The sequence below is a fragment of the Trichoplusia ni genome, chromosome 2, assembly GCF_003590095.1.
Source record: "Trichoplusia ni isolate ovarian cell line Hi5 chromosome 2, tn1, whole genome shotgun sequence".
NCBI lineage: Eukaryota > Metazoa > Arthropoda > Insecta > Lepidoptera > Noctuidae > Trichoplusia > Trichoplusia ni.
In genome coordinates, this window is record NC_039479.1 from 14,154,450 (window position 1) to 14,178,379 (window position 23,930).

The 23,930-nt window shown below is 35.3% G+C and overlaps 3 protein-coding genes across 3 annotated transcripts; all 3 read right to left on the reverse strand.

Moving 5' to 3' along the window:
* Nucleotides 1–23: 23 nt before the first annotated feature.
* LOC113508306 (organic cation transporter protein-like) lies at nt 24–2,359 on the reverse strand. The gene has a single exon (XM_026891258.1). The coding sequence runs from the start codon at nt 2,337–2,339 to the stop codon at nt 723–725; it is 1,617 nt and encodes a 538-aa protein (XP_026747059.1). The 5' UTR covers nt 2,340–2,359; the 3' UTR covers nt 24–722.
* An 805-nt stretch (nt 2,360–3,164) lies between these two features.
* Nucleotides 3,165–9,592, reverse strand: LOC113508308. Its single transcript, XM_026891260.1, has 8 exons — nt 9,350–9,592; nt 8,997–9,114; nt 7,879–7,984; nt 6,263–6,407; nt 5,006–5,098; nt 4,475–4,573; nt 3,505–3,719; nt 3,165–3,406 (listed from the first exon to the last, which is right to left on the reverse strand). Exons 1-8 carry the CDS (start codon nt 9,494–9,496, stop codon nt 3,184–3,186), a joined length of 1,146 nt encoding a protein of 381 aa, XP_026747061.1. The 5' UTR covers nt 9,497–9,592; the 3' UTR covers nt 3,165–3,183.
* A 3,437-nt stretch (nt 9,593–13,029) lies between these two features.
* LOC113501090 lies at nt 13,030–15,138 on the reverse strand. The gene has a single exon (XM_026882102.1). It carries the CDS (start codon nt 15,066–15,068, stop codon nt 13,086–13,088), a length of 1,983 nt encoding a protein of 660 aa, XP_026737903.1. The 5' UTR covers nt 15,069–15,138; the 3' UTR covers nt 13,030–13,085.
* Nucleotides 15,139–23,930: the final 8,792 nt, after the last annotated feature.

The window sequence follows — 23,930 nt, forward strand, 5'->3', positions numbered from 1 at the left end:
GGTTAGAAATAATACAGCTTATATGTACGAAATTTTTTCTTTTATTTTGCTTGACAGCGGATACGAAAAGAAAAAGGTTTGCGAGTGCACCATAACCACTAAGCAGCTCTTATATTTCTAACTTAAATGTAATTGAGTGTAACTAAAATACAATATTTATATTTCTACGTTTTTTGATTTAGGTAATCCTTTAATTTATACATCACTCGTGACAGAGATACTCAATAATAATAATTTATATTGACATTCACATAATACTACTAGAACTAATACCGTTATATAATAACAATAATTTTACTTCTATTTAGATTTAAGAAAAGTAATACTAGAAACTATATGAATTACTTATTTACATTTTAAAACTATAACACTAATTATGAATACAAAATAACTAACAATTTAACCTATAAGACAAACAAGTCTTAAATTTGTTTACGTTATTTTTCTTTTAAAAATAGCTTATCCGATTTAAATAGGTACAAAAATAAATCAAAATAGAATATTTTATGTTATTTCATAATCACTTTTAACAACGCCATCTATTCGTCACGATGTAAACTGTTTCATCGCATGGAAATCTAGCGGAGGAGGGAAACTGTTTCATGAAAAGTGATAAGCTGTTCAAAGTTTGATTAGTTTAAAGGGAAATGGATAGATGGCGTTGTATCACAAAATGTAACGGTAATAATGCAAAAAATAATGAAGGATGAAAATGTCCCAAATTAGTCTTTGCCAAGGCGTTCAGCTTCTTCAATGGTATCAGGAACTTTTAACCCTAGTGTTTCAGGTTGAGACAGAACTAATAGAGCAGATAATATTGCTGTAGTTGCAAATATTACAGAGGGAATACCAGACCAGTACACCATTAATGCAGGAGTTAAAGGTGCTACGATGGAGCCTATACGGCCCAACATAGAGGAAAAGCCCAAAAACGAATGCCTGTATCTTGTTGGGTATAACTCAGCTGTATACAAATACAATGACGTCATGACAAGACCTATGCAGAACTTGCCTAGTAAATAAAGAATTAATGTTACAGTGTACAGACTTTTGGAGACAAAAGCAAACGCTAAACAACAAATGCCACAGACCATGAACCCACAAAACAAAGTGATTCTTCTTCCAATTTTGTCTAAAACCAAGACGGCGGTCCAAAAGCCAGGTATTTCGATTGCAGCTATCAGAATATAATTTAGATATATACTGCCTGTCAAATTGACGGAGTTTATAGATAGACCATAATAAATTAACACAGTCGTCATCCACAAGATAGGAGTCGTGCAACACCGCCGCAGTAGTACAGGAGATTTGATAACTTTAAAAAATAAATTTTCGTCAGATACACGCCTATTTTCTTCTACTTGTCGCGGTATGAATGTTAGCAAGAAGTTCATGTTTTTATCCGAAATAACTTTATTGTTTAGCCGCGCTGCATACTGCAGCGTAGCCTTGCCTTCCTCCTGCTTGTCTTTACTGAGTAACCAGCGATGGCTCTCAGAAAGTATCCAGTGGTAAGATACAATTAGGAATACAGGAACGAAAAGCACCAAGGTAAGAGTTCTCCATGGGCGTATAGCATAAGCGAGAAGGCCGAGAATAACTTGCCCCATTGCAAACATACTAGACATAGTGGCGCTTGTTCGAACACGATATTTGGGTCCTACAATTTCTGCAGCAAGTATATAGGCAGCGCTGAAAGAACCTCCGCCGATCGCGGTTTGCATAAATTGCAATGCGGTGTACATCGCAAAGTTTACCGAGAATGCACGAATCAAACCTACCAATGCTATGTTAAAACAAAAGAAAACGATCGACATTCGACGCCCGAAACGGTCTGATATGAACCCAGCGAGCACTAGCGCAACCATTCCTCCGGCACTGTTCAGTGTCCCTGGTAACGCTCGCAACCATTCTTTACATTCTATACCATAATCGTACACAATAGTGTTAGTTCTCTCGTATACGTAGCCGTCGCATGGTACGATCGTATCTCTGTCGAATAGGCTCACAGGACAAAGGTCGCCGGCTGACGCACCGCTGACGTTGTTGGCGGCGAAGCGATAGCAATTATCAAAACCGGAGTCAGTGGTTGGCACGGCGTTTGTTATCCAAGTCGGCGAATACTCTGGTTCTCGTCCATCACATTCTGGTACCGCACACCGAGTGGGGAGGTTGCCGGCGGTGAAGATGTAGTCTCCCGCCATGAACGCACTAACAAGCGCGGGAAATGCCAACAAAGCTATAGTGACGAGTTGGTATTTTCCGAACTGGCCCACTTCACTGTATAACACAGAATCAAACTCCGTGTGACACTCGCTGGCACTCTCTTTCCTCTCCATATTGAGTGATTACTAATACTCTAAATACCATCAATATGATAATCTAAAAGTTCTTTCTGTTTTATATAAGGTGAGATATGATTGTTATCAAAAAAGCAAATAAACCTTATCTACAATCTAATAGGTAGTAAAAATCCTACAGTTTTAGATGTTAGTACGTATCACACGGCCATGCATAATTTGTTTATCAAGGAATAATATAGTGAAAATAATGTCGCTTGAAATGTTCCGCGAACGACACGACTGCACGACTACGCGAGTATCACTTGTCATTCTTACAGAGACAGCCAGTTGTTAATAGAGTATAACATTCAATATTATGAAACCTGACGCTCGCGTTTTAATGTAAAATGCAGACGCTACTGATCTACATTGAAGTACTTTGCACCTATTCGATGTTGCATTGTATTGCGATGTTTAAATAAATGTTCGAGGAACGTCAAGGCCACATATTTTATTAAAATTAATTACTAACATGATTTCGAAATATAAAATACACAAATATATAATAGCATAGTTAACCAAGAAGAACATCAGTAGATTGAGGCTGTAAATTTATCTAATGCTCAGTTAGATTAATCATTATATGTGATAAGCATTGTGAAGAGTTGATAACACTATCGACCAACATTCAACTTGAACATAAGTAGCTCAAGGACGATGGAAGGTATCTATACAGTAACTACGGACGCTGTACATTATTCTAAAAAAACTATTTCTAGTGCACAACATAAAACTCACTATCAAAACATTTGTAACGCAACTCCGGGGCTTAGGGCAGAATTGCAGTCCTATGCTCGTGCTTATAAGTACTTTCTTACTTCTCTTCCAAAAAACAAAATCTCTAAAGATCAGCCAACTCGGAGAGTTTTCTATGAATATTTTCGATTTGCGCTGGCGCTGGCGTGTCGCGGGGAGATCCGACTGGAGGGGTTATTTGGTACTCCGCCTCGAAAGTGAGCCTTGCGTCCAGGACAGCAGGGTCGAATAGACCGAGGCTGTTTAAGTAGGGCGGGCGCCTGTGTTCAGGGTGCTCAATCATCCAGCGACAGTATTCCTTGACACTCCTGTAAAATAGTAAAGAAGCTCACAGCAAATCATGGTTTTGAAATGATTAATGTACTTAGCTACAGGAGCCTCTCGTAATCATGCAAGGTAAAGTTACCTAAGGTTTGTAATCCCTTCCCATACAGTCTTGAGTGTGACCAGGTCTTTAGGCACGTGGCGCGCAGACCGCCACAGTTTCTTGGTATGGTTCCGCGGCCCGTGGTACTGGTCGAACATCGGCAGGCTCTGGTTGAAGGCTGTAATTTCTGTGGGACGCCGCTCTGCCCGGATGTCTTTTGTAATTTCACGTTGCAAGGTCGAATATCTTGATAGCTAGTTAAAAAGTTTTTGTTTTGTATAAATTATAATTCTATTTAGGGAAGACCTTTTGCACAGTGGGCCACAAAAAAGATTTTTTTTATGAACTTCTTAAAAACTAAATGTGTCTAGATAGGTTTACTTTTTTTGCTCGTTTCTCTTTCAACATCAGTATTTATATACCTTCCACAAAGGTTTCGTTTAACTGGCCTACTTTTTGGCCATAAAACTGTTGAGTATGCATTTCGCTACAGTAGCTATCGTGATTTCGCTGGCAATCGGACTACTGCACTGCACTGTTTGTTGTGACAACAAATCGATGTTTTAGGCAAGAAGACACTTTTAAAAGTCAAAAGTAAAGCAATATGTAGCATCAGTTTTACTTAAATTAAAAATACAGTCCAGAAAGATGGAAACGTTAATTTACTACACCAATTAGTTATTTAGACATTATAAGCTCGTGAAGGTAAAAATCAAAGTTAAAATAACGGTGGTGTAAAAAAACTTTTTTGTGTGAACAAAGGGTGACGATTACAACGAACCGGATAGTTTTTTGGAAGGCAACAAAGAGAACAAATCAGAGAAGAGAAAAAAATTAAAAAGCTATTTCTAGCGAGCGGTATAAATATTGACCTACATTAAGAGAAAATATTTACTGATAGTAAAATTACGATTTTTTTGTCGTACATGAACGTTCCTTCATTCTTATCGATGCTTATGCTACACATTAATTGCCGAGAAATAAACAATAAATACTTTAAATATATTACCTGTGGATTGCCGGTAACGGTTGCTATTTTATCGTCGACACACGGCAGTTCTCTTGGCACTACTCGGAGACTTCTCGCGACGTGTGTATCGAACTCTATCTGCAAATAGACGACCGGCTATTAATATATGTTTTCGCTATGCGAATTAAGAAGGTTATGATTAATTGACAACATCAAATGACAATCACTATGCAATGTTCTCAAATGTCTATCTAAGTAACGTGTTACGTTATTATAATGTTAAATACTTTGTTGGTATGTACTTACGAATGGAAATAGGTACAGTCAGTATCAAATTCATTCACAGCCATAAGTTTTAGAAACGGCAAAAATGAACGAAATGCAATAATTGGTTTTAAAGCCTTATAAAACAATGGCATCTGTAAATATACTCGTAGCTCAGTACTACGTCGAAGTATTTTGTAAATCTGATCGCTTTAATGAACTTTTGACGCTGACTGATATTTTGCCCACTCCGCATTAAACTTGGTCCAAATTAGATAACTATGTTCATTGTATATAATTACTTACTTGAAACAATTCCTTTATAGCTTTCGGTGTAAACAATTTGGACTGTTGATCCCCTCCTAATTGTTTCATGTATTCACAGAACTCGTTTGCAATCTGTACAAGTTTTAACAATTTATTAGAGTCGATGTATACTATACTATAACAGTCGCTGCGTTGCCTGCTGTCCATTACATAACCAATAAATCAGAAGTTGTCATGGTTTAATTAAGTACATTTTGATTAATTAATTTGTATTCAGGTAAACCTCATGTAATAAAGTGTCAGTTCATTGTGGTTTTAAACGTACCTACTCTCTTTTCTGGAATTTAGTGTTGTGCGCATGCAGTTTATATGCTATAAACGAATCACAATACAATCTAGGGAGAAGAGCCACTTAAAAAAACAACATTAACTATTTTGTTGTTTCTGAATAAGCGTTTCAGATTAATAAACTCTACTGGTTGAAATAAAATTGATACTCTGCGATAGTATTATGTATCTAATTCCCAAAAAAGGACAGCCATTGATAGTGAAATTTGGATGACTATTGCCCCAAAATTTATACTCGTTTGACGTTGTGTTGAATACAACAATTTAAAATAAATGCGGACATACTTACCAAACAACATCGATGTCACTTTTCAATGGAAAACGAGTTATACCTACTGCTATTTCAAACGTAATTTGTTGGTCTAATTGACAACGTGAGCTGACATAAGTAATTCAAGACTGGTGAACAATGCATCGTAAACAATTCACTGATGTGTGGTGGTCACAACTATAAGTATGCAACTTCATTAGGAAATTTGATCTAGATTATCTCTACAATATTGTTGCTATTGTAAAAGAGAGCGCGCGTTCACGTTCATAACCGTAACAATCTTACTACAGGACGAAATTGTATTAAGTGCTCCGACCCATATCATGGTTCTAAATACCTTAGACTGGGTCAGTGGCTAGTGACTTTGACAACTATACCGGAGGTCGTGGGTTCGATTCCGACCCAGGACAAATGTTTTTATGTTTAGCACAAACATTTGTTCTGTGTCTGGATGTAATTAATCTATATTATGTATAAATTTATAAATATAAATATTATGTAAATAATAAATTATGTAAGTATGTTTATCAGTACTCATAATAGCTTTGTTTAGTTTGATACTAGATGGCGTTGTGTGAAAGTTGTGATACCTTAATGATAATTTTTTGTTTGAATGGTGAATTAGTTTTGACTCTCATGAAAATAACTCTAAAATAATAAACTTATACTTCACTTACCCTGTCAGTGAGATCATCAGCCTTCTTAACGAGGCTCTTTTCTTCTTCCTTCTCGGGTTTCAAGTAGCGCGTCGCCCACGTTATTTGTTCACGCACAGGTTTACTCAGTAACTCTTGGTAGATGTTCGGTTTATCTTCTTCATCGCTATATTAAACAAAATGTAACTGGAAGACAGAACTTTAAGCAAGAAATTCTATGATTGTATACATCTCCTAAGATATTTACTAAAGTTAAATGAAGGAAAAGTCAATTTTGTTACTAAACTAATGACTTACGGTTATCGTATTTATTTTAACAACATTTTATAAAGAACCCTTCGAAAATAAACCTTGTTTAGATCAAAAATATTTTCCTGGTTCTTAAAGACTGGTTAAATAATAGGTAAATGTCACATTTTTTAAAACAATTTTTGTCGCGAGTCTGACTCACACTTCACCGGTATGTTTAACGGAAGTTTCTTTTTTTGGAGAAATTAGTTTGTCAGTCAAAATTAAGTTTGCATTTTAAAATTTGCATTATCATCCACCACTACGTCAGATGATGATTATAAGCTCAAATTTTCCATCAAGGTGATTAGTTTATTGCATTTGATTAGGGTCGCCGCACACTGACTATCGGCCACAACCACAAAACATTTCACAGTATTTCCTTTAGTATTTATAGGGCCTCATCACGGTTGAAGCTATCGGTCGCTACACGCTACAAATCGTCGCTGCTCGCTTCTCTATAAACGATGGATAAAGAGTACAGCCAATATGCCTGCGGCGACGTTTTGCAGTTGTGGCCGGTGGTCCGTGTGCGGCGCTCGTAATCAAAGGCATCTCACCGTTCCCTCGAAAAAATGACGTCATGTGACGGTTAGGTCGCGGTCGGGTTGAAATTTCAGATTAAGAATTTATATGACCCAACGCGTTAATAATAATATTATTATTTCTTATATACGAAATGTTTTCTTTAATTTTCTTAATTAATTACGAAACAATTTAATAACGAAAAATACTATTTCATACACATGAGAGATAAAAGCTATTTTTTATCGCAAACATTGTTAGCGAACGAATAAAAAACATACAAAATTAATGCAAACAGTATCCTTTGAGAAGTTTTAACGCTTGCAGCAGTCTGTTGTATGTAGTTTTACTTATTATTAGTATTCATGACTGTTTCCACGTAATCGACATAAGAATAAAATACTTTATTAGCACACACATACTAGAACATTTACCTTCGAGTTTGAGCGTTTAAATACGTGTGCTATGAAATATAGATAATAAATATAATTTAATAGACATGCGAGAAGAAATAAAAGGATGCAATTAAAATTTAAATATTGATTAGCTTCTAAAATTAGCTACGATTATTATAAAGGTGCAACAAGTTTAATAATCCTAGCTTTACAGTAGTCTAACCTAACCATATCTCTTATAAGAAAATAAATGAAATTACTACGTTTTTTTGGCTCTACGACACCCTTGCAAATCGCACAAAAGTCAACAACAACAAAAACGTCAATTATGACACAAAAGTTACTACTACACCTTATAGAATAGGCTTCCTTAAACAGTTTTTTCTAAATGTTTTAAATACAACTAATATTCATTATATCACCACTAACCTTGGGTAGAATTCGACGTCGGTATCGGAATCCAACTCCCTGTCTACATGGAGACACTTCTTCGGAGATATCTGTGGCTCCTTCACGCGTCGCCGAGGAAGCCTTACTGCAAACATTAAAACGAGATAAAAACAATAAACAGCTGTTCTGTAAGCAAACAATAGTTGTACAAATACTTACGAGTAAGTTTTAATTAATACTCTCATTAATCATGCTACTTATAGTTAATACCGATGCACTCTATTATCATAATAAGTAATACGTAATGCACAGTACTATGCTGAAATTATTCTTATAATCCTTTGTCTAGACTTATAAGTGTCTTGTTTAAAGTCACACATTCAGAGACCAAATGCTATTTATGGTTTTACTAGGTATTGTGTGTAAGTTTTATGCAGAAGTAATGGGTTACTCCGGTATATCTTTTGACGAGCGTATACGCAGCGCAGACAAAGCGACACCTGCGTAGTCGCGGCGGCAACCGAACATACGATGGACGAACCTAAGTGTAAACGTGCCCTTAATGTAAACATTGATCTTTCCTTATAATCTGTGTATCGATAAGCCCTGAATTACGTAACCCTATTATACCTATCTCCAACACGACAGTATGTCGTCCTACGCTTTTTATTTTATTCATTACTCACGAACGCCTACTTAATTGTCAATTCGGATAATCTCTTTTTGAGTATCCATATAAAACTCCCCGTAATGAGTTTACGTTATTACGTTTCCTTAATATTATATTCCTATTTTAGGCAACACAATACGTTCAGCAAGGTTTTATTTTTTAAAATGCTGTCAGCCCAAATTGAAACAAACCATGACTCATATTATCTGCATTCAATGAATTTCCATTCATTTTGTGTGTAAAAGCTAGAACTTGCTTGATCGATGTTACTTAAGGACTCGAGACTGTGATGTGAACTTACAAGTATCAAGAGAGCAATAGAGAGTAGTGGTGTACATTCGATAAACAATTATTAGTAAATATCTTAGTATGCTACCCTAATAACGGTGACAAATTAATTTTATCATAACGTTATTCATCCACAACTTAAGTTCTTATTCAGAAATATCCAATTTAATTGAGGAGAAAGTGGATGTTATATAAATACCTTTAATTGGTTTCGGTTCCTCCTCTTCAATGGTTGTCTTTGGTATTTTTAGAGTTTCGCAAACCCTCTCATAAGTATCTGGTGGTAGTACTTTTGCTAGAAGCTTACTTTTATCTAACTGAAAGAATAAATAAAAATGGCAGGTATTCATTTGATAAACTTATTCGAAAACGCCACATTAAATGAAAGGTAAAAATATAACATGGACCATATAGGTGCTCGATTATGCCCCACCTAGACTATCAGCCGTTCGAATTTCAATAAAAATCGGTGCAGCATTTGTGGAGATCAGTTGGTTCAAGCATATACGTACATCTCTCTTTCAGTGTACTAATATAGATTTAGGTACTTACCGCAGATTCAGTGTACGTGTCCAGCTCATGAAACACACCTGCCCAATACTTTCTATTTTCACGCATCATTTCCGACATATGATTTGTCTCTTTAAGTTTATATATTTTGCGAGGTTTTCGCTTCTGTTCGTCATAAATGTTGTCCATATTGACTGTAGGTAAGTGTGTATCGTTGTATGGTGTGTGTCAGTGGAACCCGCATAGATTTAATAAAAAGCTGTCAGCCAGCGCGCGGCGGCCGCGACAAGTGATTCCAGTGTTCAACGCTGCCCGTGAACAAACGCAGACAATTTCTGTACAGACCTACCAACATGGTAGACGCTCCAAAATTACTTTTTTATCAATATGAGTTCCTTACTAAGCTTGGCGTGTACATTACGTTTTTAAAATAATGTTTCACATGGTATTATTTGTTGAATTAAATAAAAACGATAAGGTTTATAATTTGGCTCTGGAAGCTAGAGCAGTTTCAAAATCAGAGAAATTCTTTTTCAATTTTGTATTCACTTTTTAGAAATTAGGTATACCAGTACCTAATTTCTAATTTCCCGTTTTAAAAACTGAACATTAAAAACGTGCTTTTTTATGTTTTTTCAACGATTTGTTCTCTAGAAATATTACTGAGCAATTTTTAGTTAACTATGACGCAATTGTGAATAAATTAACTCTTTTCATAAAATTCAAGAACTTTAAGAAGCTAATATATAAAAATATTAGCTTCTTAAAGCAATCTATTTTATGTAAAGTCCTGTGTGTGACATTGTTAAGTCTATGGGTTGTTGACGCGTTACCATGGACACCACATAAACACGTAGCGTCGCCTATTTCCAACCTGCAACCTGCACCTCGCCGGGAAACACTTTTAAAACTCCAAAATCTATACGGCTTGTATTCAAAACTAGCTGAGGTTTAACACTTTCTATTGGATGGTTAAACATATATTTTTACAAAAGTGTGCTAAATATCAATCTTATTTTTATACTTTATTTAAAAACTATCGATCAATAATCAATTTCACAAAATTACCTATCCAACTGTTTTTTACTTAATTGTGGGAATTGTGTAAGGAAATTGTGTCAAACATACTTCTACTTACTTTACTCTGATCACCTTCATTATGCTCGATACTCACACACTATAACACTCTTATAAAACAAAACAGTTTAAATCAATAAATTTATTATTTGGTCAAAGGGAAACGCACAAACATGTTTTAAATTCCTTCGCGGTATGTATTTCGACAGTATAGTGCAGTGTCGCTTCGTTTGATCAATAGTCGCTCGCCCCTCAGCGCGACCAACACACTCTTGTATGGGTTTTCAGTTTAAATGTGTTGTGTGGAATCATTTACAGGCTATATTATTATGAATATCAACCTTATATATTAATGCAGTGTTATGATAAATAATATACATATATTTATTGAAACTACTTCTAATCAATTTAGTCCCATTATTTTAGTAGTTTATATTTAAGTATGTATCATGCAATTGACATCTAGGGACATAATAGCAAGTCAGGCAATAAGTTTTAGGTATAAACTACGATATACTTCGATATAGTTTATTGTCTTTTATGTATTCAACGTTCACGTAAATCTCAGAATCCTAACAATTACTAGTTCTCTAGCAATCCCTATGTTTCGTTATAAGGATGACATCTGCTAAAAGGTTGAAACTAAATCAAGTTACAATTTTATTTTCTCAAATGTTAACAGGAAAAATACAATTACGAGTACAATTTATGCCACTCGGGAGAGTTCTCCAGTATTATTTTTCAGACAGCATCCTCTGAAAAATATTTAGACAAAATTCAACAGCCGTACTATTCAATCGCTCAATTGAAAATATTGTCTTTCTGCACGCATCACTGATAAGTATCTAGCTATGTAGACCCTTAAATTAAAAAATGCATGTTATGTATTTTTAAAGATTGTCAGCTTATGTTTTTATCAGTGAGTAGAAGTACAGCTTAAAATTTAAAGTAAATTAACTTTACTAGCAGTTGGTATAAAATAGGAACGGAATCAGAAGATGAATGAACTCTTTACGTTAAAGTTAGCAAGTTTATTCAGACTGTGCAGTTATGTCAGATTTCACGGGAACTGGCGCTTAACACAATATTATGGAATGGCAAAACGTCAACTTAGCATAACACTGTTTAACTTCACCCGGCGATAGTAAAATTGGAATAAAAGTCGACTTCAACTCGCTCTTATGACCAAGGTTTCACCTCATTGCTTATATTAAATGATTAAGCTTTATTACAATTAATATAACTACATTTTTTTACTATAAAACGAATCTAAAAAAAAATGCAGAAGTTATTTAGTTTCTTATACATTCAAAGATAATGAAATGATCGAGTCAGAAACACGATTATAAAGAATGAAAACACTTTCCAAGCTAGTTGAATAAGTAATTCAACGTCTCAGAATTCTTTACAGACTGCATCGCTCTCCGCTTGTATCGATAAGTTTAAAGTGAGGCGCTTTCTCTGTTTCAAGTATTTATGGGCATATTGTTTCTGTTTCTTTATAAGTAAGCTTCAATGCCGATAGCCGAACAACCGCTTTTGTGCAAGGTACTTCAGGCAGCAATAGATACGGCATAAATTATCTACTAACAAACGTACTGCGGAATGCTTTATTCTTGTTTATTGTTACATCTTGATTGTCTTCCAGACTCACTCCTGTCAGTTTATTGCGACATCGAACAAGATTATGTTTAATTAAATAAACAAGACTTGTCTCTTTGGCTTAAATTTGAAAGTCAACAAAATGTAATTATTTCTGGTAAACAAATAATGAATTAATGTGAACGCAAACAGTGCAAATAAGTAATTAAGAGTTCATAAACCAAAAAAAAGAAATTTAAACTATTATTCTGTAAGCTTTAAAGAAAATTTGCAAATTATCAAAAAATTACATATTTTTATCAGATAACTCCACACTCAGTTTCTATACATGTTCATTTAAATTTAATAAAACAACAATTAACACGGCAACACGAGTAATGTTATGCTAAATGCGAGTCATGTTGGGAATGCGATGAGTCGCGTCGCGTCGTCGTCGCCGCGTCACGTTGACGACTTAATAAGTTAACTTGTTACGGGACTGTGTAAATTTACCTTAACACCCAATATTGCTCACAACCATCCCTACATTATTCTTAGCTAACGATCTAATTTATATCATTGTAACGTAGGTATATGTTTGCCGAAATTATGCCTATAAATTGTTTTGACTGTAATGAGTAATTAAATTACAATTTTCAATTTATTTGTAATAAATATAATAGCTGTGGTGTTAACAGCACAGATATTTATGATTATGATTATATTTTCTACGTGGAATTCATAGTTTGTATTACTATTTTTTTTAATACATTGATTCTTCATTTTATTGAATTACATAATCTGTCTTGTCATACTCGTCACAACAAGTTACATGTACTTCAGCCTTACATAACCTAAATATATATAAGTAACTGTAAGCCAACAAGGACAAATGAATAGAGTTTAGTGAGAAACCGCAAAGACACATCGAGTAATTTGTGATCTCCGTCAGCAGTTTATACTCTCACCTGGTTTAATTGGACCTACGTTTTGTTTATATTGGCAAGGTGATGTATGAGAACCACATATTAAGCCGTCTTAACAGGAAATTGAAGAAATGAAGGGAAAATTAAATATAATTTATTAAAGCCAAAATGTTAACAATAAAAATAATTATCAATTATTTGATGGTGTAGGTAAAATCAAAATCTCCGTCAGTAAATATGCCAAGTAAATTGGGATTATTATTGATAATGCGTTGTAGAGAAACCTTACGTCTCAAGAGTATTTTTTGGAGTTCGTCACTTGGGGACTCTTTTACATCGCTGGGATACAGTTCGGGCGGAACCTGCTGATAGTGGTCCATGCAAGGACAAGTAAAGTCAGTCACTAGATCCTCTTGACTCGAATATTGTGTCTCGACATGATGGTAAAGCTCTTTTGTTTTCGCAAAAGGCAAATCTTGTGTTACTATAGCTTTAGGATCAACGAGTTCAGGAGGAATTACTTTTCCAGGTGTCGGTTCAAGTATAGTTTTTACTCTCTGATATTTTTCTTCAGAGAAATCTAAATAGTCGTTCAAGTAAGGAAAACTAAATTTCTTAGTCCAATCTTGACAATTCCTTACAGGACATTCACGTAGCAAACGAATGTCATCCATGAGCAGAGGTTCGAGAGACGAGTCGCTCTTATCAGCGCTAGCGGATTCTGATACATGAACGGTAGAGGGCTCGCTGGACGTGACAGGCGATGGCGGCTTAGCGGGAGGATCCCGACATTTGCAACGTTGTGATTCAAGAAAATCTCTTACTTCATCCATCCGACCGCATTTAGCGTAAATAAACTTTCTTTGAAGTCTAACGTACGGTAAGTCAACATCAGACGGCAGAGTCTCTCTACTTCCATAAAGAAGTCGATAATCAGTTTCAAGAAGGTTGCCCTCAATTACAAATGGTTGTTCGCACTCAGTTTCCTTAGGCTCGGGGGGTTCAGGAAATTTTAATATGTTTAGATCGTCCGTATCTATGAGAATAGATGGCGACTTTACGGGCGCCTTTTGTATCTCATTTAATTGCAAAACAACCATCTTCTCTAAATCAAGCAAAAAAGTCGTTTGTTCAGGTAGCAGTTTCAGACTAAAACTTACAAATTTTAAAAATAATTGCAGTATCTTTTTTATTTTCTCCTCCCATTCCTTGTTGATATCAGATATTTGTCTTTCTTTCTTTTTAAAAGCTCCTATAACATCGTCTCGTTCCTTAATTTTTTGTTGTTTTTCAGCAATTTCAGTACTTTGTATATTATCTAAAATAAATTTGCGTATCTTACATTTTTTTCTCTCTGTGCACATCACATACATGGTGCTTGTAGTGTTCTGAGCTTCAATTTGATTGTAAAAAGCTTTAATGGCATCATTTCTCTCGTGAACCGCATGGTTAACTAGTTGACTATTCCGATATATTTCATTATGTAGAAGAATTTTATAATAATGTTTGATTTTATTGATTTCACTAACGTGACGTTCTTGTAATATTTTTTCCAAGCTAATTCTTTCTTTGTTTAGTTTTTCTTTGATTTCATTATTTAAATCGCTAATAATACTAGAATGCGCGGCAAGAAGCACTGTTGACACTTCGGTTCTTAAGTGGTTTTCGAGTTCTTGAAGACTTTTTTCATAAAATATGTTTATCTCTTTCATCAAAGTTTTACTTTTGTTTGTGAGAATGTCGTGATAAATAGCTTTTACTTTTTTAGCTACAGCAGCTTTTTCATGTTCTAAAATGTGACTCCAGGCGGCATCATTGTCATTGATGACATCGTGCATGTACTTCAAGAATCTAGATCGCTCTCGGTCCAGCACATCGTCACCGATTTCTAGAATACCTTCATGAGCAGCTCCTCTTGTTATTTTTGACGTAAATGGTGGCTTTAAATCCAAGATCCCAATCAGCAAGTCACTCGGAGATACCCATTCATCAACCCAATCTGGTTCTTCTTGTTGACGTTCATACTTATGGCTCTCTGGCTTTTTTTTTGCTTCTTCTTTTTTCTTTTTTTCTTGTATATCACTAGAATCATCGTAGAAGAAATTTTCCGCATAAATGCTGGTTACTCGTTCCCCTTTATCTTCGTTTAACGTATGTACAATATCAAGCCTCTCCATGTTTTGTAAATGTAAAAAACTATATTTGTAATGTCATTTTTTAAAATAAGTAATTATCGCAGACAGTCTCTGTCTACGGTGACTATATTTGAACAATGTGTCATAGACAATTAAACGAAATAAAACTATTTTGACAGCATGATTTGTTATAAGTTTTCATGGGCTTTAATTTAATAAAAAAACTCTCTCAGATATTATTAATCTTAAAGCAATTAACTCAGTAAAGTTCACCTAAGTAATACTTATTTCAACTTGAAAACATTACGTAGTGACCGTAAAACACTGAGCAAAGCAGGTGGTTAATGAGTTTTCTGGCACTTACGAAATAACAGTTTGGTATTCAAACTGGCGAACGTGTCGACGGCCTACCTGTGATTAGCGGTGGTGATGTAAAGCGGCCTGAAGCCCCTGCCGCTAGATTTAATTAAATACTTCCTTCTACCACCCACCTACCTACTATTTCACTTTATCTACTGGGCGCTTTATTGCTCCGCCGCTACATTGTATACGCTTAGCTCTGGCCACGAATATGACATTATTTCACTTGTAATACACGAATCACTATCGTAAATATCATTTATAGTAAAAACAGTCAATTTCGCCGAGCGGATCGCACGTTCACGGAGCATGTGATAATAAATTACGGACATATCTCGACTTCATTCTCATTACGGATGCGGCAATGTCCGTCGGAGTTTTGTCATAATTCAGTCTCGGTTGAAATTATTTCCGCTGGGTCTGATGAGAAAACTAGAGGTGGAGAGCTCGAAATGTAAGTATTCGCGCAACAAGCCGTGGAATAACGACGGGGCATATTTCATTCTTAACGAAGTTAAATTTCCGGGAAGGTCCTGTAAGAGCGTGCGTAACTCTGATAAAAGGCTACACGGCCACAATACCGATTTCATGTTTGGGACGTTTTAGAAATGATGAACACACACAATAACTCAATAAAAGTTTAACTCTATAAGTAATTCATATTTCTGCAATGACTTTTATAATTATATATTTATATAAAGAAAAACTGCAAAGAAAGTTTAGGTCGGGATGTCCAAAAGTTCGGGAACGTTTGACGTGCTTACAATAAAACAACGTCCATAACTCAGAAACTGAGAACAAGTTGGATTGTTTTCTACACATCATATCGGCAAATAAATCTTTCGGCCGCTTATCTGCCGTCAAACTTAATTCTCATGCATAATTCATAGCGTCGATTTCATGTGGAGAGGGAAAGTTCCTGAAGTCGATACAACCTGGCTCGCCGCCGCCGCACCGTGCCGCGCCGCTCGCCTGACTGCCGTCTGATAGTCGCGCCTGGACTTTGCTTACTTATAGTTTTGGCTTCTTGTTTGCACATTCGACACGCTTAGTTGACACCCAGTGCTTAACATATATTAGGTTTTGTTTGGTGTGGTCTCTAATTTTGAAAAGGCACGTTATTCATGCACATTATTTTTTAATATTATTGTGAAATATTTTTGAATAAGATTATATTCAAAATTGAAATACAGCAAGAATTTAAAGTCCACTGTAGTACATTTTATACAAATAGCAGTAAAGTAACGTTTGGTTCACGGCCAGAGGGGATCGCGTTGTCGCGTCGCGTCCCACAGACATCTAGTACAATATTTCATACTTACAGAAAACAAGTTAGCGGAATAGTTGTGAGAAAACACAGCGTGCCGCTAACAGATAAAGTAGCTCCACACGACATCACCTCCCGAGCGACAGTCGCAGCCCATTTTTGATTAAACTTTCCAAGATATATGTGTTTTATTTAAATAATACGAAAATAAATAACTTGTTGACTAGGCCGTTTGTACCGGTATAACGATAATTCTGGACAAAAATTACTGTAAAGAAAGACGTGTTTAAAAATACAATTCGGCTACATTTTATTTGTCAATTCACTTGAATTAAAGTGAGGTGTCGCCTACAACTATCAACACAAGCGCAACATAATCATATCTATTTTTTTTAATGCTTCTCGGATTTCAACATAACAATTATACCAGAATATTTTTTATTTCCGAAATTCAACGTTTCTATTGCTTTGTTAATTAATCACGAAATACTATGAAACGCACAGTTCTTAATTGTACTGAGAAATACGATAGTTATATTTTTGTGGACAAATTGGATGTCGAATGAGTGATCAGGTAGAGAGCGAGCGAACTGACGCCGCCGGAATGAATTTCTCATCAAAAAACCGCTTTATGTCAAAGCTATTAATTGAATGTTCTGTGTATATTATTGGCTGTGACTGTATCTATAAATGCGTTTATCAGAACTACCGTATCAACATTCTAACGAATCCACATTTTTAATTACTCTTAGTCTTAAAAAAACTTCGAAGCATTTTATTCTAATTTTTTTACAAACTCAAGAACAGCCTTTATAAGTCCAGCATTATAGTCAGCCATGTTCGTCTGATACGTGCGGCGTATTTGCTCGTTTACTGCATTTGAATTCGGAACACCAACTCGCAAGAAAGAGTTTTAGTATTTGTCCAGTGCAGCCAAACTGACACACGGAATGGTAAATTTTATCGTCTGAGCACAAGTTGTCCTCTACCTTGACTTTTCTCTATTTGCTTACGCCTAAATATAGCCTCAAATTATTTAATATTTTTCTCCTGATACACAGTTTTCCTATTTAACTTAACTTTTTTAGAAAAATAAACCAAATTGATATGTTATCCTATGTGTAAACGTAAATTAAACATTCCGGTTTTTTAATTGGACACTTATTTATCATTTACGAAAAACCAAATTTCAGTTCAGCAAAGCTGCGTTCTTGATAACAACCTTATAACCTTCAGTTCACAAAAGTATCTATTGATTTATGCAGCTTTCTAAAGATCACATTGTACATATTTATAATTAAAAACTGAATTTAGCTTTAGATCTGGTGATAAAATATATTACATTGTGTTACATTGTAATATGCACACTTACTTACTAAGTTGCACCGCAGCTTATAAATACTTGCCTAGAGGTTTGTACATCCGAGGAAACTGAGCGCACTGGCTCGCTGACGGCATTCGGCTGGAAACTCGCAGCAACGATAATGTTTCGTAAGCCTTGAATTAATTTACACTAAGCAATGCAAACTAATAGATAAATGTTACGTTACAAATAAATCGTAATTCAACCTTTTTTAACGGAGAACATTCATCACGAACTCCTTTTAAATAGCTTCGACTGTCACGATTCAGAATAGTCAAAGACATTAAAGTTTGACAACGAGCTGTAAACAATTACGCTATGATATTTTCGTAGCCTAATGCCCGTTCGCTTATTGGCTGAGCAGTGTTATTGCCGCTAGACACGGCACAAGAAGTGTCGCTTATAATTTCGCCGGTGTAAGATTGCGCTGTAATGTAGGGTAAGGGCTGCTTGAATTGCTGTATTTCCTTAATAGTCTGCATTTACCCTCGCCGACAATTTGTGACAAGAGCGTGAGCTAAATTGTCGCCAAGAGGAAATAAACTAATTTACTTATATACGACATTCATAAACTGCGGAGTTAGTTAAAATACAAAGTGAGCACTGAAAAGTGAATAATAGAATGAAACGGAACAATGAACATACTGTCCTCTTTTTAATTTATTTTTAAGACTGTGCATGACAAGCGGGCGCTAAGAGTCCATTAGTAATGCTTAAAACAAGCTCTTAAAACTCGTGGAATGCTCTCAAAGTCATTACCAAAGCTAGTATTTTTGTGTAAAGTAGGTCCGATAAACCTGCAGCGCAGCGCCCCAAACGTCTAAAGTGTTCATAAGGAAAAAATGTTTTTAATTTCAAGGAACACGTACACCGTCTTAAATCTTAGCTCACATTAACTAAGACAGTTGTAGTCTCAGAGGTATTTTAATAATGAATTCTTTTTAGCTGGCACGTAGTTAATACGAGCATTGCCATTTTAATGAAGGGTGTCATAAAACGTGTCATTGTTGGTGGTAAAGTGCAGACGATGCCGGCAGCGCCCTGAGTTTAATGCCTCGCATTAACACTATCGCTCGCGCGAGCCGGATTAGCGGTACACTTTATAAACTTGCATATGCATCGCATCGCTTCACGGACACCCACACGTATTAAAGATACACTACTGATTCCCAACAAAGTTTCGTAAGTGTACGGGACTGGACGGGTTTACCGTCTTTAAATGTCAGATTAATTTGGGCAGAAACGATAAATTAATTTGAATGGCACTTCGGAATATTAATTGAGCCTATAACGCACCTTTCGATTACGCTCGGAGTGGAGTTGCGATTGTTGAGGTATTTAGCTGCAGATATGTGTATGTAGACATCAAACGTCCGGGGCCCAAATGCTTGCTCGGAATCCGATTCTATCCCAGTGCTCACTATCCGTAGTTTGGTTGCATTACATTAGATTAGACACTGCTCGCATTCCTGTTGCTCTAAATTCAACTGATTGTAACAATAAGTCTTTGGATACAGTTCGGTGTTGTACAACTTGTGCAATGTTTACTCGAAATTTGTAATGCTGTATAAATATTTTCGGTGTACACTGTTACGATTAGAACAGTAAAAGTAAAAGTTAGTAGTTTATTCGCAGACAGTTTTGTGTTGTGTGCTATGTAAAATGGTAAAGAAGAACATCAAAGGGTAACACGTTAGATAAGTGTTTTAGAAGTTTGTTGTTCGGGTCAGAAAGCGACGTGTTAATTTTATTGGAGGGGCGGTGACGTTTGTCTGACGTGACGCAGGTCGGCTTGAAGACGGTCCACTCGCGGACAATTGAATCATAAAGGTACACGTGACTTCCCTTGCAACCTCACACAACATTAGAACGCTTTATTTCACCTAGCATTGTACAGAGATCTCCTTTCTGTTGTACACCTCGTTGTTCAGTGTTCCACGATACTACGTGGTCAAAATAGTATAATGGTCATTTAATGTAGACCTTAAACTGACCTTCAAGTGTATCCTTTATATAATAGCTGATTTGATTTGACCGGATTTTTTTGTTCATACAAACCTTTTTAATCTATAAAAACAACGTTGATAATACTCATCTATCTATTTAAAGTGCAAATCGTAGTTAAACGTAGATAAACATAATAGTTAATACACTCCATCCATACTACATATCCTCCATTGAATTTCCATCCCAATGGAAATAGGTAATTTAATAGTAGAGATGCAATCAGCAACACACGATGTACATTTATCATAACATACGTGATATTCTAAGTCAGCTTCCTATAATAATCCCCAGTAGCTTCCGAGTGTCGTAATCAAATCCTGTCGGGGCGAGTGTCCTAATCGAGGCAGACCACGCTCGACCTCCGTCAAATCGGGCTAAGGAACACGACTGGAGTGTCACAGCGACACAGATAACTGCAGGCGACTGTGCTCCACTACGCCCGAGCCGACCCGACTTGACCGAGCGACGCCGACCGGCCGCCCGGATCACAAATCTGTTGTATTGTTACAATTTTATAAAAACAGAAGAAGTTATCGGTTTGGTCCCTTGTTTCAATTAAGGATGGATTATGTGTTATACTTTTCTGTATTTGCGTTTATTAAAAAAAGTTTCAGCTCTTTTCATTGTGTGCTGGAAATCTGAGCACTACAGTATATTTAAAGAAGGAATAAGTGTTTTTTTTAATACTTCATCTGTAGGACAACTACTTCACATAAATATAAACAATTTCAGTTTGGAACAAATCAATATTAAGCTCGTAAATAATAAAGTCGCTTACGATATTGGGCATACGTTTCTAAGCAATTGTCTTCTCGTTTTGCTACGAATTTATATTGTCAACGACAGGAGGTGTCGGGCCGCTTAGAGCGTTGGCCTCCCTGAAACATATTTCACTACATAAATCATAACTTTATTTCCTCTCGCTCAGATGCCGCGGAGCGAGGTGTCTTTGAAATAGCTTTAAGAGTTCCCGCACGGCTATACCGCAACAAAGGACTCCGAAATTCAATTAGGTGTAGATGGAACTCAGAGACTAATATTATTTCTTAATATTTCATTGAATGCATGAAACTGAACACTAGTTTTCTGTACACGTTACGGAATTTTATGTTGCAAACATAAAATAATTTCAATAGGACATTGCATCAAAATTGACTTGCAATGTCCTATTTATTTGACTTACCTATGGAGTTTAGTTCTCAAATCTTTTAATAAGGTTTTATCTAAGGATAGCCTTAAAGTGTTTTAAAACAAACTCTAAAAATGTTTTCCAGACGCAATCGCTTTAGAACACAAACAATAGCTTTGCAAACGAATAAGATTTATGTAACGATAGTGTATACCTGTAAACAAAACGAGCCACCTTACTAATTTGCGATCATTTTAGCGGTGTTTCCTGCCAATTAGCCGCCTTAAAACATCGCGGCGGCAAACAAAGGGGGCTGGCTCATGAATTTATTGTTAGGTTACTGTCTTAAGTTATTTAAGTGTTCGTAGAGCGGCGTTATTCACGTGCGAAGCCGCGCAGAATGCAGCTTCCTGCGACAATTTATCATGAATCTTTAATTAAACTTTAGCCACGACTGTTCACAGTCTCATTGTGCCTCACAATAAATCCGTCGTATCGATTGTACATTATTAATTGTACGCCACTCGTTATTAAGAGGACGTGTTGTCAAGACATTTCTTGTTAAAAAAATATATATTCTATGTGACGATCGTCTAATTAGTATTCGAATGCTTTTAAGTTAGAAATCAGTGGCTATAAAGAAATCTGAATTATCTATTCCTTTTAATTAATATTTTCATTTCTAACTTTATGACGGTTCAAAAGAAATACTTTCCGCTAGACAATTTCTATTTAACTAAAGTCATATCAACGGTACAGGCGGTCCTGTCCGGTAAAGTAAACTATTCTCGAACGAGTCTCGGGGGACCTACTAGTCAATAGACAATGTATCGGAATGCAGCCGTAATACAGCCCGCCGTGCCCGTCGTGATATAAGAATCCCACACAATATCACAAATGCTAGTGTAGTGGTGTATGCTAATTTCCTGACACGTAATTTCAGAGATTATGCAGCATTCGCTTGCATTTCTTTTACTAATATGTTGTTAGGGAAAATGTTTATATTGTTGTGTCGTCTAATTTAAATTATTTGAATAGTTGGTACTAGGAGTATTATGGTCATTGAAGTTCTTGTGCATAAAACGAATGATTAGGTATCATTCGGTGTAAAACGTTTTAACTTAGTTGAGTATTTTTTTAGCTTATTTTACGATAGTTTTATTTTAATTAGTATTAGAATCTAAAGTTTGTTTTTGATTTAACAAACTACCTTGTCTGTTATTTAAGATAACTATAATAGTTCTATGAACGTGCATAAATCCATCCAGCTCGGTTTGCGAAAACTGTCTTTAAACCAAATTAAATGATGAAAGTTTTCAAGTTATTCCGAGTTCGTTTTATAATAAAATTACCTGTGTCAGTTTGCCGGTAGAATTCAATTAAGAAGTTTTTGAATATTTTATATTTGTAATGGGGATTGTGGCTGTAATTAATAGTAACATTATTTTTACGTTAAAGTAGTCTCGGACCTTTTCTTGTAACAAAGTACAAAGGGACCGGGAGTTAGTAATCAGGGGCGTTCAAAGAATGTGAGAATCCTCTGTAAGAACACATATTTCTGTGTAAAGCTTGAGTGCGTGTGTTATTGTTTATGTGTTGAATATTGTTGTTTGTTTCTTTTGCTAAAGTATTTACTAGACAGAACTTTGTTATCCAACAACGTCGAAGTAAAATATAATAATGACATGCTATGACGGGGTGGTCGTGTCTTCAATAGTGGACGAATAAATTCAATCCGAAATAATACATCAAACAAAATCACATCGACATAATATGCGTATTTACTTAAGTAATTCCATAAATTACATATATTTACAACAATATCAACAAACGTTTACGTCTAATATACATTTTCCTATGCGTAACAGATTAGCTATACATCATTATAAATCTCTACATAAAGTCTATACATTAATGTTTACTACAAGTATTGCGTATAATTGTTTATATATAATGTTCCCTATGACATGTAGACTCAACTTACCCTTTTAGCCGAAAATAAATGGTTAAAAGTGAAATGTCCGTACATTGTTTAGACCAGAAGGTTCGTAACACTTACTAGTACATTATTTTATTTTAAAGCGTAAACACTAAATATAAAAATTCGTGATGGAAATGCGACATTTATACATTATTTCTAATTGTTTTTCGGTTCAGAAACTCGAAACAATCGTATGAAATATGGTTAGTTCATGTTATGTGCAATGCAATAAATATGCAATTTAACCAAAAAACATTAAAATAAACCTTAGTTGTTTGTTTTGATTATTTCAACGTAAACGAAATACTTAAACCACGTTTAAACCAAATTTGCTCATCCAGTGTATTTACAGATACGTAAACCAAATACAGGAAGGTGAACATTTAAATCAGACATTATTTTATTCATAGAGCATAATTTAAAATGTATGAAAACATATTCGTTCAGCCAATCGTTATTCTAAACGCGATCCAAAAGGCACTAGATTTTATTATAATATTACTTGAATTGATACGTTTTTGAAAGTCGTTGTAATTGTTTTTCATGAATTTATTATTAGACGATAAATTATTATGTTTTTATGTGTAATATTAATAACTAAATTAAATTCGCCTGTTAATTATTATAATAGTGCAAAACTTTTATGGTTCAAACAGATTTAGAGGTTTTTAAAAGAATGTATCCGGGTAATAAAAGTATGTAGTGTATTAAAAATACATGTTTTTTAGTTTTCAGTAACTCTATGATAATTGGCTATCGCTGAGTCAATGTGTTCGAAGCGAAAGCTTTAACTGAAT